General features: G+C 40.8%; 1 protein-coding gene across 1 annotated transcript in view; it reads left to right on the top strand.

Annotated features, from left to right (window-relative positions):
- LOC124172015 (zinc finger protein 665-like) overlaps positions 1 to 9,892 on the top strand; it is a 62,117-nt gene extending 52,225 nt beyond the window's left edge. The window contains exon 7 of the mRNA XM_046551415.1: positions 6,362 to 9,892. Within this exon, the coding sequence (XP_046407371.1) occupies positions 6,362 to 8,004 (1,643 nt within the window). The 3' untranslated portion in view covers positions 8,005 to 9,892. The remainder of the gene's footprint in view (positions 1 to 6,361) is intronic.
- The last annotated feature ends 4,298 nt before the right edge of the window (positions 9,893 to 14,190 follow it).

The raw sequence follows: 14,190 nt of genomic DNA, 5'->3' as shown, positions 1-14,190 counted from the left end.
ACTACTTTCTGAGGTACAGAAGTTCCATTATTTACTATCTGTGCTAAAGGGTCAACCAAAAGAGCTAATTCAAAATCTACCTGTAACATCAGCTAACTTCAAGGTAGCATATGAAATCATCTGTGAACGATACAACAACAAAAGATTAATTGCAATGCAGCATGTCAGAGCACTACTCACGTTACCAAGTGCTCATAAGAATTCGGAACCAGAAATTAGACACTTAATTAATCAAGTGGTTAGCAATAAAAATGCATTGGAAGCAATGGATCTACCCATTCCATTGGAGGACTTGCTGATTTCACAAATGATTATGGAAAGGTTGGACAAAAATACAAAAATGGAGTTCGAATCGAGGTTCGATAACCATGATTTTCCCAGTTTAGAAGATTTGAAACAATTTCTGGAGGGAAAATGTCAAACTCTGCAGTTAGTACAGGCTGAAAAACCAAATAGTAGTGAAACGGAGGATAGGTTTAAACAAAACATGAATCACAAGAACTTTAAGCAAAGTTATGTAAACACCACCCCTGCATGTGTAGTGTGTAAGGGATTGCATGCCTTATTCAGATGCAATGAATTTATTTCAATGAATGTTCAAAGACGAATTGGAATAATCAAGCAGCATAAATTGTGCAACAACTGCTTAAGAGGGAATCATTATGCAATGGAGTGTAAATCGAAACGCTCATGCTTCAAATGTAATCGACATCACCACACCTTGTTGCACCAAGACAAGGCACACCACGTCGAGTCACCAAGAGTCAATTCAGAACAGACAGGAACAAGTCAGGATCAAGAAACCCGTGCGTCAGTACGGCCTCAGCTGAGTTATCACACAATGAGAAGAAAATCAATACCACAGGTATTACTGAGCACAGCTGTCATCCAAGTCAGAGACAAGACAGGACGGTGGGTCAATTGTCGAGCTTTACTTGACAGTGGCTCACAAACACATTTCATTACTGAACATTGTGCACAACTTTTAGGAGCACAAAAGAAAAGAAAGCATATCCCACTACAAGGATTCAATAGCATCACGTCATCAACCACTCACACTGTGGACATAGAAATCAAATCAATAACGACTGATTTCACTGCTAAATTGAATTGTGCTGTACTTCCAAAAATTACAGGCAATTTACCAACAACACTTATCTCTTGCAAGAATCTAGGTTTGCCAAGAAATATTCAACTAGCTGACCCAAGATTTAATGAACCACAAAAAATCAACATCCTAATTGGAGCAGAACTGTTTTGTAAGTTACTGTTGCCAGAGCAAAAGACTAGACCTGGACCATACCCAGTTCTTCAAAATACAAAATTGGGTTGGATATTAAGTGGAGAGTATAAAACAGATACAGACCAAGTAAATCTGACTCAACAACTAACCTTGCTTGCAAGAAGTGATTCCACGCTGGAACAACAGTTAAGTAAGTGGTGGGACATCGAAGAAATGGAACAACCAGTTCATTCTAAGGAGGAACAGCTTTGTGAAAAACACTTCACAACTCATACAGTACGAGATGACAATGGCCGCTTTATTGTGAGACTACCTACAAAAAACGGCATTGAAAATCTAGGAGACTCTCGAGAGATGGCACTGCTGAGATTTCACCAAATTGAAAGGAGATTGGAAAGGAACATCGCCTTGAAGAAGGACTATACAAACTTCATGCAAGAATATGAAGAGCTTGGACATATGATATTGAGTACTGAAGAAGGAGGAGTCAAATACTATCTTCCACATCACCCGGTGTTCAAGGAAGTAAGCTCTACAACAAGACTACGAGTCGTCTTTGATGCATCTACGCTTACAACCAATGGTAAATCATTAAATGATATGCTACTAGTTGGACCCACAATTCAACAGGATCTATGGTCTATCACCATGAGATTTAGGCTTCATCCAGTCGCCTTGACAACTGACATATCAAAGATGTATCGTCAGATACTGATGCATCCTGAAGACCAAGGACTACAAAGGGTCCTGTGGCGGAAAGATCCAAATGAGGATCTACGGGAGTACAAACTCACTACAGTAACATACGGCACAGCAGCAGCGCCATTCCTGGCAGTGAGATGTTTGCAGGAATTAGCAATGAGAGAACGAGAAAACTATCCCGAAGCAGCAGAGATCTTGACAAGAGATTTTTACGTGGACGACGGTTTAACTGGATCAGATACTCCAGAAAGTGCAATCAAACTACAAAGGGAACTACAAGAATTATTAGAACTAGGAGGATTTCAACTCAGAAAATGGTGTAGTAATGACAGCAAGGTGTTGGAAGCCATCCCAACGCAATTAAAAGAGCTAAACCATTCGTTGTCAGATGATGATAGTCAGATGGTGAAAACACTAGGTTTGAAATGGCTACCTAAATCTGATCAGTTTGTTATTGTGAATTCAATCCACAAACCTCTATTGCCAGTTTTGGATTCATATTGCACGAAAAGATAAATCCTCTCTGTAATATCATCAACATTTGATCCATTAGGATTAGTGAGTCCAATCACCATAACCTTCAAAATATTCATGCAGAAACTGTGGCAGTACAAATATAATTGGGATGAAAGATTACCATGTCAACTATTACAAGAATGGTTTTCTCTATGTAAACAGATCCCAGCAATGAATGGCATTATGATTAATCGTTTCGTGCTAACAAGAGGTCAAATAAGATCTATTGAATTACATGGATTCTCAGATGCTTCTGAGAGAGCTTATGGGGCATGTATTTACATCCGATCTACCAATCAAAACAATGAACACACAGTGCATTTGTTGTGCTCAAAGTCAAGGGTAGCGCCCATTAAACAAATAACTCTCCCAAGATTGGAACTATGTGGAGCCTTGCTACTATCAAGATTAATGAAGAAACTGCAGAAAACGCTCATTCATAAAATTGACAGCGTACATCTATGGACAGATTCAACAGTAACCTTGGCATGGGTGTCTGGATGTCCAACGAAATGGAAAACATTTGTTGCCAACCGAGTGGCTGAGATACAGAGCAGTACAAATCCTCAAGACTGGAAGCATGTACCATCTCGAGACAATCCTGCTGATCTTATTTCCCGCGGAATATCAGCGGAAATGCTTCGTGAGTGTTCCTTATGGTGGGCGGGTCCAGATTGGCTTAAACAAGATCCAAGTAATTGGCCGCAAGGACATAAGGAAGAGTGCTCTGATGGTATTCCCGATGAGAGAAATGCAATCATTAGTTTAAATGCATGCAAGGTTGAAAGTCTATTCATTCATAATTATTCAACCTTTACCAAATTACAGAGGGTAACAGCCTACCTGCTACGATTTATTTCCAATTGTCAACGGAAAAAACAGCATTCCTCTGCATCACTGACCCCGCATGAGTTGAAGGCAGCAACAAGAAAACTTGTCAGAATTGCACAAGTTGAATCATATTCATCTGATATGACTTCATTAAGGGAAAACAGCGTCGTAAATGGCAAGAGTAAACTCAAGCAGCTACATCCTTTTCTAGATGGTGAAGACATATTGAGAGTAGGAGGGAGATTGCACGCTGCGGCATTACCATACAATTCTAAACATCCTATGATACTTCCACCAAAGCATCATATCACAAAATTGCTAATTGAATATGAGCACCAGAGACTACTACACGCAGGACCTCAGCTGATGATAGCTTCACTTAGAGAAACCTTTTGGATACAAAGGATTAGGCCAGCAGTCAAGGCAGTGATACACTCCTGTATAAAATGCTTTAAGTTGAAGTCAACCACAGCTCATCAGCTTATGGGCAGCTTACCAACATCTAGAATTCAACCAAGTCGACCATTTTCCAGCTCTGGAGTTGATTATGCTGGACCAATCTATGTCAAGCTAGGCAATTCGAGAAGCAAGGTGCAGACGAAGGCTTACATTGCTATATTCATCTGTCTTGCAACCAAGGCTATTCATATTGAATTGGTTAGTGACATGACCACAGCAGCATTTATTGCTGCATTAAGGAGATTTATAGCCAGAAGAGGAAAATGCAACCACATCTACAGCGACAACGGGTCAAATTTTGTTGGTGCTGAGCGAGAGCTTAAGAAACTACTTACCGAAGAAGAGCGAGGAAGAATAATTACTGATTTCTTGAGCCAAGAAGGATGCCAATGGCATTTCAATCCACCACATTCACCACACCAAGGAGGATTATGGGAAGCTGGGGTAAAATCAATTAAATATCATCTAAGACGAGTAGTTGGCGTAGCATCTTTAACCTTTGAAGAAATGCTTACGGTTTTAACTCAGATAGAAGCTTGTTTGAATTCACGTCCACTATGCCCACTATCAGATGATCCATCTGACCTTTCCTTCCTTACTCCTGGACATTTCCTTACAGGAGGTGCCTTAACCTCATTACCCGAACCTGATCTTTGTGATGTAGCTCTCCACAGGCTAACCAGATGGCAGCGGGTGCAGCAGATGGTCCAGAGGCTATGGAGATGCTGGTCCAGAGAGTATCTACATACATTACAGCAACGTCAGAAGTGGACGGAAACATCTAAGAATTTGCAGCCGGGAGATTTGGTCCTCATCAAAGAAGATAACACCTCACCTCTTCACTGGAAGACCGGAGTTATCAAGGAGACTTATCCAGGAAGTGATGGACTTGTTCGAGTTGTGACCCTAAAAACATCAACCGGTCTATTGAAACGATCAGTTCAAAAACTATGTCCTCTCCCTAAGTTTTGTGACACCTAATGACTATTTTAACTTGTTTGTATTTTTTAAAAAAAGGGAGACCCTTTTTTGGTGGGCGGCATGTTGAGGAACTATTTCTTTTGTTTGTATCCATGCGCTCACTCCGGCCGGCCAAGGGAGTCAGTCTCGTGGTCAGTCAGCCTCGCGCATTCGTCTCGGGTGGACGTGTGGGACAGTTCCCAATTCTTTCAAGATCATTTAGTTTACTTGTGCTCTTCTTACTAGTGCAATTTCATTAAAAGAATCCTGATAACAAACCAGCATTTAATTTAATACAGTCCACTATAATTCAATACCCAAACAACTTTTTATAGTCTCGCTTTGAGGTTAGTCATCTTGTTTGGATTAAAGTTTACTATGCAATGGTTATGCACTTTTTGACTATCTATCTAGTTGTAAATTTCTGAATAACGCAGGATCATTCATTGCTATCCGATCCAGCAGTTTCATTGTGATTGAACTGCTTCTCAATTTTAATTCAGAATGAAATATTAAAACGGGAGGTTAGTTGAAAAATGACCGCTAAAATCTGATTGTGATAACTTTATCTATAAAAAGAGGATTATACAGAATCATAAAAACCAATTTGTTTTAATCAGATTTTTTAAATTATCTATTAAACTAAAATTTCCAAATGAAGAAGCAGAAGTGAAATGGGAAAAAAGTGGAGAAGTAGAAAAGGGAGCTATACTAAAAAGAGGGGGAATATAATGTTGGAAATAAAATTTATTATTTTTAGAAGTCAAAATCTTCATTGTGTGTAAGCCTATGAACAATTCTACGCTGAAAAATTAGTTTTTATAATTAATTTCAACTTGTTATTATCATATTTTTATGATTATTAGCTACTGAAACTGTGCTAGTGTGCATGTCACGCAACGCATTTCACCTCATCAAGTGTTGTTGTCAGGATAGTATGATTTCAACAGAAAGGGATCTTCTAACAACAGTAATGGTAGCAACAAGAAAGTACTATTAAAAAATTTTATTTTGTACATAATTTATATGAAATCAGGTAGGAAATTATTGATTACTATGTAAATGTGTTGGTAAAAACGAATATGTTTAATCTATAATTTTGATTGTAGCACCCCTATTTGACATTAAGATGCCGTATTGAATGTTGATGTATATTTTCATTAGTAGAGGATTGTTGCGTTAAAAATATTCAGAAAGATCTGGTCTTAAGAAATTGATTTCTTACAAAATTTTATCCATATAAATAAAATATTTTTTGAAAAAATTATTGCACAATAAAAATATTTCCTTTTTAAATACAACTTTCATCTTTTAAACTAAATTTTAATAAAAAATAATTTTGTTTAAAATGAATTACATGTAGTTCATAGTATTTTGTGGTTTCATTATGTCTGTGACGTTCATTAATTAGCTAATGATTCAAGCCCATATGGGTTGTTGTCCACCTCGCTGTATGTGGTAATTATGTCTATGGGGGAGTGACCTTTTACCTTTGATATAAGTATTTGCGTAATAACCCTAATTTAGGGCAGAAATGAGAAGTTTGAATTATTTGGATGGTAATATACCTTTAACACTTTTTAGTTTATATCAATGAATTATAGATTTCATGACTGAATTTGACACTTGTAATGTGAAATTCTTTTATAGGGATTCCACCTCCTGAAGGCGTTTTACAATCTTCTTCTCCATTGGTGGAAATAAATTTTAGGAGCGATCCAAGTGATAGTTGTATTGGTTCCTCAGCCTTGGTGACATCCACTGAATCCATGGCTGGAGCTTCCCATGTTGGGGAAGGTACGAATGTGATGTATGAGGAGTTGGAAAATTGTGGTAGTCTTCATGCTGATAAGATAGTGTGTTTTACAGTTCATGATGATGGACAGTGTGCAAAATACATTCCAGCATCTGATATCAGTGGAGATGGAACCGAAAAGACTAACGTCGAAGGTGAACAACGCAGTAGTTCTTGTGAGCCCAGTACCTCCAAGGCTTTAAAAGGGCGTAGGAGGAAAATACAAGGGGTGGGCAATGAAGGAAATGCGCCACTCGAGGAAACTTCTGTGGGCATAGGGGTTGAGGGAAATGTGAGACAAGTGGGCCGAAGTTTCGTTGTTGATGGGAAACCACACATGCCAAGTGTGTCCTCAAATTCCTCCTCCACTGAAAAACTATGTGACGACTTGGGTGCAGGTGGAGGAGAGAAACCTTACTCGTGCAGCCTTTGTTCCAAGTGTTTTTCTACAAAGGGCCAGCTTGGCATACACTTGCGTAGACACAGAGGAGAAAAACCTTACTCGTGCGATGTTTGCTGCAAAGTTTTCGCCGTGGCCAATGACCTGACCAAACACAAGAGAACTCACACCGGAGAGAAACCATACACGTGCATTGAATGCGCAAGGTCATTCACCACCAAGACGTACCTCGTCATACACATGCGCAGGCACGCAGGGAAGAAACCGTACTCTTGCAGCGCCTGTCCCAAGTGTTTCTGCGACAGAGGCGCCCTGGCCAGGCATATGCGGACTCACTCGGGAGAAAGACCTTACTCCTGCGCGCTTTGCGGCAAATCTTTCACCGAGAACAACAGCCTCACCAAACACATGCGGACGCACGCGAGAGAGAAGCCCTACGAGTGCAGTGAATGCGCAAAGACTTTCTCCACCAAGAGCTACCTCAGCATGCACATAATGAGGCACGCAGGGAGGAAGCCGTATTCGTGCAGTGTTTGCTGCAAGTCTTTTTGCGACAAAAGCACCCTCACCAGGCACGTGCGCAATCACACGGGCGAAAGATCTTATTCTTGCGGGTATTGTTGCAGATCTTTCCCCGGGAGTCGGGACCTGCGCAAACATATGCGTGTGCATGGAGGAGAGAAGCCCCATGAATGCAGTGAATGCGCAAAGTCTTTCTCCACCAAGAGCCAGCTCGAGTCGCACATTCGCGTGCACACCGGGGAAAAGCCATATTCGTGCCACGTCTGCCGCAAGTGTTTCGCTCACAAGCCTAGCCTTGATGTTCACATGCGCGCACATAGTGGAGAGAGACCTTATTCGTGCAGCGTTTGCTGCAGATCTTTTGCTGCGAGCAATGACCTGAGCAAGCATATGCAAATGCACGCGGGCGTGAAACCTTATTCGTGCAATGATTGTGGAAAGTCTTTCTCTAGAAAGAACGACTTAAACAGACACTCTCTCACGCACATCGAAGATAGACCTTTTTCCTGTCACATTTGCTGCATGTCTTTTGTCCATTCAAGTTCCCTCAGCAGACATGTGCGAAAACACACTTGAGGGAGGGAGATTATTCCTGCACCATTTGCAGAAATTCCCCCGCACTGATGAGTAGCCGTGACAGACACGTGCTAACCCATTCATTGCAATCTGCTGGGATTCTAAAGAAATATTGTGGATTTGTATGATCTGAGGTTTCTGCAGAGTTTCTTCATAAGAGTCTCAGCTTCTGGGCATTCCTCCACGTTTAGTTGTCCATAGGTGATGGCAGCTCCTCCAGCCATCCTGCTGGTGTCTTCAAGTTAGAAGAAACTGTCGTCACCCATTGACAACTCTTATGCGGAAGAACTCGTGGAAGCCGAGACTCTTATATAATGGGTTTGTGTTCACATCTGTTTTTAATGTTGGAATTAATGCAATAGCATGAGATTGGGCAAACCAGCCGGAAATTTAGAGAAAGACTGAGCACATTGCTTGTTTTAGACATAATAAGGCTAACCCTAACTTTGCCCGAAGTCTACTGAACAAGGGTCACACCAGTGACTTATCCTTGGAAATTTTATTTTGTGCAAATAAAGGCCCCTGCTAAATGCGCTTGAATAAGTTAAAATTTTAAAATCTGTGACATTCAATTGCAAAATTTTTTATGACCTTGTATATACTTCCCGCTCTCCACTCTTCAACCTCTCCCTCATCCATTAATCCCATACCTTTGCACATTATCCCTATCCTTCAACCTTCACCTCCACTTATGTTCTTGACCATGGAAAATTTTGTACTGTGTTGATGACCTACTGTATTCTCCCCGCCCTCCCCTCCCCTACCTCTCCTTCCTTCGCCCACCTCTCACTGCAAGATGTGAGGGTTAAGAGGAGCCCTTCCAGTATGCAACACACCGGGGCTGGGAACCAAGTCAGAGACTTGTATGCCCGATCACCTGGGGAGGGGTTTGGATGGGAAGGAACAAGGAAAGAGGCGATGCCACAATATGAGCCCATTGACGCCTCTGGCGTAGTGAAAGGGTTGGAAGGGATTGAATGGAGTAAAACACCTTACCGCTATAGAAACAAAGGGCCTACTTACTAGCGAAACCCGGCATCAGCCATGAATGTGCCAACAATTCTCAAGGATTTTCAAATTTTAGAGAAAAACCCAAGCGATCAAATCGTTGGATTACCTTTCACTGCAGTCAGCTTGGGTGCATCGGCCCCAACTACGTCACCATCCTGCCTTATTCCCAACTTTATATTGCCTTTTACAAATTGGGGAAGATATTAACAATGAAAACACTTTGTTACTTCCACGAAATACACAGTTTCTATTTATTACCGGTTTCGGCTATTACACCATTTTCATTGAAGTAGATATTAAGTTCTGCTGCTTTGAACTTTACTGATACTCTGAGATAAGCTTCATTTTATGGGCCAAACTCGCACTCGAATTTAAATCAAAACTTGAAGCATGTACGTGATGGAAGGGTTCCATATTAACAATGAAAACTGAGTAGTTCCATATCACTTTGTGTTTTCATTGTTAATATGGAACTACTCCTGAAAATGGAGTAATAGCCGAAACCGGTAACAATTAGAAACTGTGTATTTTGTGGAAGTAACAAAGTGTTTTCATTGTTAATATGGAACCCTTCCACCACATAAATGCTTCAAGTTTTGATTTTATTGGGGAAGACCCAACCCCTCCCTTTCCACCCTCCCACTTCGAAACCTCTTCCCATACCTCTAAAGTTCTCCCTCCCTCTAGTATGCACGACTGGTAATTATGATGATGGACTAATGTTATCCTCACCAGAAGATGACGTTAAGCGTTGATACCATGGAAGTGTGTGAATAAAAATTCTGGGGTAAAACTAAGTTCAAATTTTTCATCCATTACCCAATTGCAGTTAAATATAGCATGATTCTATATCCAAATAAATCACTTTTGCCATTTTTCCAAGGGTATAATTTATTCATTACACTTCTTTACTCCAATTATGTTGTACCTCATGCTTGCTGGTGGATAGAATATTGTGAGAAGTAAGTATGACGTAGGGATTTATTCATTGAAGTGGTTAAATGGTAAGTAGCCGACATATGTACATCTACATAATACCCTGCGAGCCACCTCTAGGCTGTTTGGCAGGGGGTGATCAATCTCCAGCATGCAGCATGAAATTGGATTCCCGCATGCACACCACATGATGCAAAAAACGTCATGCTACTAATAAATTATTCTACCTCATGTTATTAGAAATAATAATTAAAATCAGAAGCATGCATTAAGTTGTATATAAGTTAGAAGCTCACGCTATAAGCCATCTAATCCATTTGTTTAACCACAAGTACTTTTTTGGTTTAACCTTTTCCCTACGAAAGACATAAATATAGGTGTGGACGTTTTTATACCCGGGAGACGAAAGCCGTATATTTCAGTCTCAGATTTTCCTGACCAAGAGAATGAAAGCCGTATATATACGTTTTCTACTTCTTCCCTTTTTGTGACGGTCGTGGTGTACGACCTCTTTGTTTCGGGACCCAACACTGTGGGGTTTAGGCTTTACCCTCAGAATCCGAGAGCAGGTACCCTGACCCCTCGTCTTTTATACCCCCTCTTAGCGGTAAGGGACCGCGGTCATGCAATTGTTTCTCCAGTCAGTTTTCGAAATAAATATTTGTTCTTTTCTCAAGAAATATAAACTAAGAATTGAATTCTTTGTCTTTTGAGCTGCGTTTGCAATTTTTAAACGAAATTCTACGATAAATATTAACTTATATCTCGAGTTCTAAATAAACATAAACATGGAAATACTTGCAGCACTAAAGGCGTTAACATTGACGTTACAACTTCGTTTAAAATTTCACAATGCTCAGAGAAAAATGAGGATTTCAATTCAAAGTCTGTCATTTACGTGGCGGCATCAATTATTCATTTTCTAAATACATATAAGCAATACATAAGTTGACCGCGAACCAATGCCGCAGGTAGGGTCGTAAACCTGGAAAGGAGGTAACACAACTACTCTCGGAGTCATAGATAATGCGGAGTCCCTGCGTGGAGGGGTCGAAAAAGGTTCAGCGAGACACTTCTTAACGAATGTCCTCCAAAAATACTCCGTACCACGAGAAAGAAGAGTCTCTTGGGGCTCAGTACAGCAGTCATGCCAAGACGAAAACTCCGCCGTATCAAAAGGGATAAAGTTGTATGACGAACCCACGGCTTTTTCTAGGTGTTTTCACGGTAGACAAAATTCACGGGCTATTGACGGTTTTAAGGTTTTCACGGAAGAGTGGGAACCCTAGTCAGTTGAAATAAGTTGAGGACATGCTGGATTTGACCTCACTGCGCGTTGCTTATATCCTAATGATACGGCTTCTCAGCACGGCACGGATGTATGCGTGCGTTGCGGGAAATACACTAGGCCCTGTTTACTAATATACAAATGTACGTATGTTTGTACACAAATGTTTCTTCATTGATATCCATAAATGTAAAATGAATGTCTCTTCACGAAGAGTTATCGGGATCGCCACCGGATTAGAAACTGCATTACTGCCTGTTCGATACTATGCAAGACGCGCTTTTCTTGTATTGGGAATGTGCGGTGAGTGGAGCTACCATCGCCCTCTCGACACAGAGTGACCAGTCGAGCCAAGGCTCTTGTCTTCTCTCTGCTGACGATCAATTCGGACAATCGACGTCAACGCTTCTCGTCGCGGTGACAGGCCTGACAGCGATTTCTGCCGTCTTATCTTATCCGTTGGTATTTTTGTATGATACCCAATAGGGTATTTTCCTTCATCAAAGAAACCGAAAGGCATTGATTGCGATTCATTTCCCACCATTAGTGTATTCATAATATACAAGTTATTTGATTTTAGAAATCCCAGTTTAGACGAATGTTAATGGTCATTTTTAACCTCATTTAAAAAGGCCAGATTGGCGCCCATGCCTTTCCGCGTGACGTCACTGGGACCTAGTTTCTATACGAGTACAAAGGAGTTTAACATCGTCTGAGATTACCAATGCATGCATGAGGCATAGAGCTCAGGGAAATATCGCTTAACCCTTTCGCGCCGGACGTCGGGTGGAGCCGATGGGCATTTTATACGTAGAACACCTGATGTCGGGTATAGCTGTCGCAAACTTTTCTATACAGACGACCTGATGTCGGGTATAGCTGTCGCGGGGGATGAAAACCGACCGCAGCGGTAGCAATGGTCCGTTGTATTCAGGCCCAGCCCGATACCCGGCTTAGCGAGACCCTTGTGCCTCCCCTTTGGCAATTGAGTCCGACCCTCCCACTCATTTATGATCCTTCCCACAGCAAGAACTTGCGGTGAAGTGGTTGAAACGGCAATGGTTTTTTCAAAGAATAATTTGCTGCAAACTCAAATTTTTTATTTATTGTAATGAATTCTTCGTTTTGTTCTGTGCGTAGGCAAATTTTAAATGAAATTTTAGTGTTATTTTTAACGAATTTCTCATGTGAATGCTTTAATGCCTTGTTCTTACATCTTACAGGATGAAAAATATGTAATGGGGAGATGCTGTTGTTTTATTGTTTTATCGCTCATGAATGTCGCAATCCAAATAACAATCTACATTACATACCCTTTATTTTCTGATCCATTCATTTTCCCCCGAGTAATTACTAATACGCCGGTATTCCAAAGTAATGTAACATGTACATTAGGGCGGATCGCAAAAATCGATTTTTTTCAAATCCATCTGGCCCAATGAAAAAAAGTTGTGGGACCGATCAAAAATAAGACCTGAAAAATTTGAGACCTGTACGTGAACCCCTGACCCTCGCTCAAATGCAATTTGGGGGGGGATGGTCATAATTCGAAAAATATAATATTTTATGGTCATTCCCTATAGATTTTGCCGAGTTACTGCCCTTTTAGGGCAAAACTTTCGTGCATTTCGACGTATCTGCCATCCTTTAGCCACAAAATGCCTATTTTGAGTCCGCGTCCGCGAAGAAAATATTCCAACGCCCACGCAGCGTCGCGGATACCAGAGCCGCAGGCCGATCCCTTCCCCTCCACGCTCGCTTCTCCCCCTCCCACGCCTCGAATACAGCAAAATTCATCCCGCGCATGCTGTTAGGAGGTCGTTTATCTTTGATAATATAAATCAGAAGATGGTAGAAGGTAAAAAACGATGCGTAGTGAGACGACTTGTCCCTTATTTGGCGCCTCGTCGGCGTTAAACAAATCGATGTTACCAACTTTTAGAGAGGTGATGAAATATTTTTAGATCTGCGCACGCAGGAAAGGAGACTACGGTCAATGAAGACGCCTCTTGAGTGGCTATGAAGGTGTGCGAACTATGGTGACGCGCTTCTCTTCCATTATGAATGTGACTAAATGGATTTAGCGGTACCTTAGGAAGTACTAAAACTTTCGGAAAATCGTAATAGGCCAAAAGTAGGGTTTTATTTAAGTATAAGACTCAAACAATTTTAAAGGAACATTTTAAATTATGCGATATTTTTGCGTGTAAGTGCATGGAGGAGCATAAGATTCCCCCAATGAAGAAGTATTTTGAGAGACAATCTGACGAAAAGAAAGATGATGGCTGCTGGATTGAACCCTAAAGAAACTTAACAACTGAGGAAATAAGGGAATCGTAGGAGAGCGTTGAGTCATCCTCGTCAATTATTATACGGGAAAATAGTATCAATAATTTTCTTCATCAATTCATCCGAAGAAAATTAAACTGGCGAGAAATTAGCCGATTTGTATCCCTACTTTCCTCATGAAATAAACATTAAGGACTATAAACTCAAATTGGAACTTCTTCGGGGAAAATGCGTCTGCCAACTGTGATAGAGGTATATGCAAGAACCAAGCAACAGCAATGATCGTTCCCGCAACTTTAGCTGACGCAAAAGTCATAACTTCGTAAGATACATCAAAGCTAGTGTACCAGAATTACTTACGTAGACAGAAAAAGATGCTAATTACTGTGAATAAGAAAAGAGAGGTGTTATCAAAGGGCCTTATTTTATTGGAATGAAAGACTCTTGTCTGATGAAAAAAGGGAAGAAGACTTATCAATACAAGTTTAGAGGGGAATGTGTGGTGTTAGTTGAAGAAACAGGTTCCCACTTTTGGAGGTTTGCCTCCCCCGTCGGAGGATTAGCAAAAGCTATAAAATCTGCGATTATCGATTCCTTTCCGTGTGAAAATTAGATACACAGAATTAAAAAGGATTTGATTATGATGGTACCAAGCGAATACC

Source organism: Ischnura elegans (genome assembly GCF_921293095.1).
Source record: "Ischnura elegans chromosome 13 unlocalized genomic scaffold, ioIscEleg1.1 SUPER_13_unloc_1, whole genome shotgun sequence".
Taxonomy (NCBI): Eukaryota; Metazoa; Arthropoda; class Insecta; order Odonata; family Coenagrionidae; genus Ischnura; species Ischnura elegans.
Note: the sequence above shows the minus strand (reverse complement) of the source record. Positions and strands in the feature narration are given on the sequence as shown.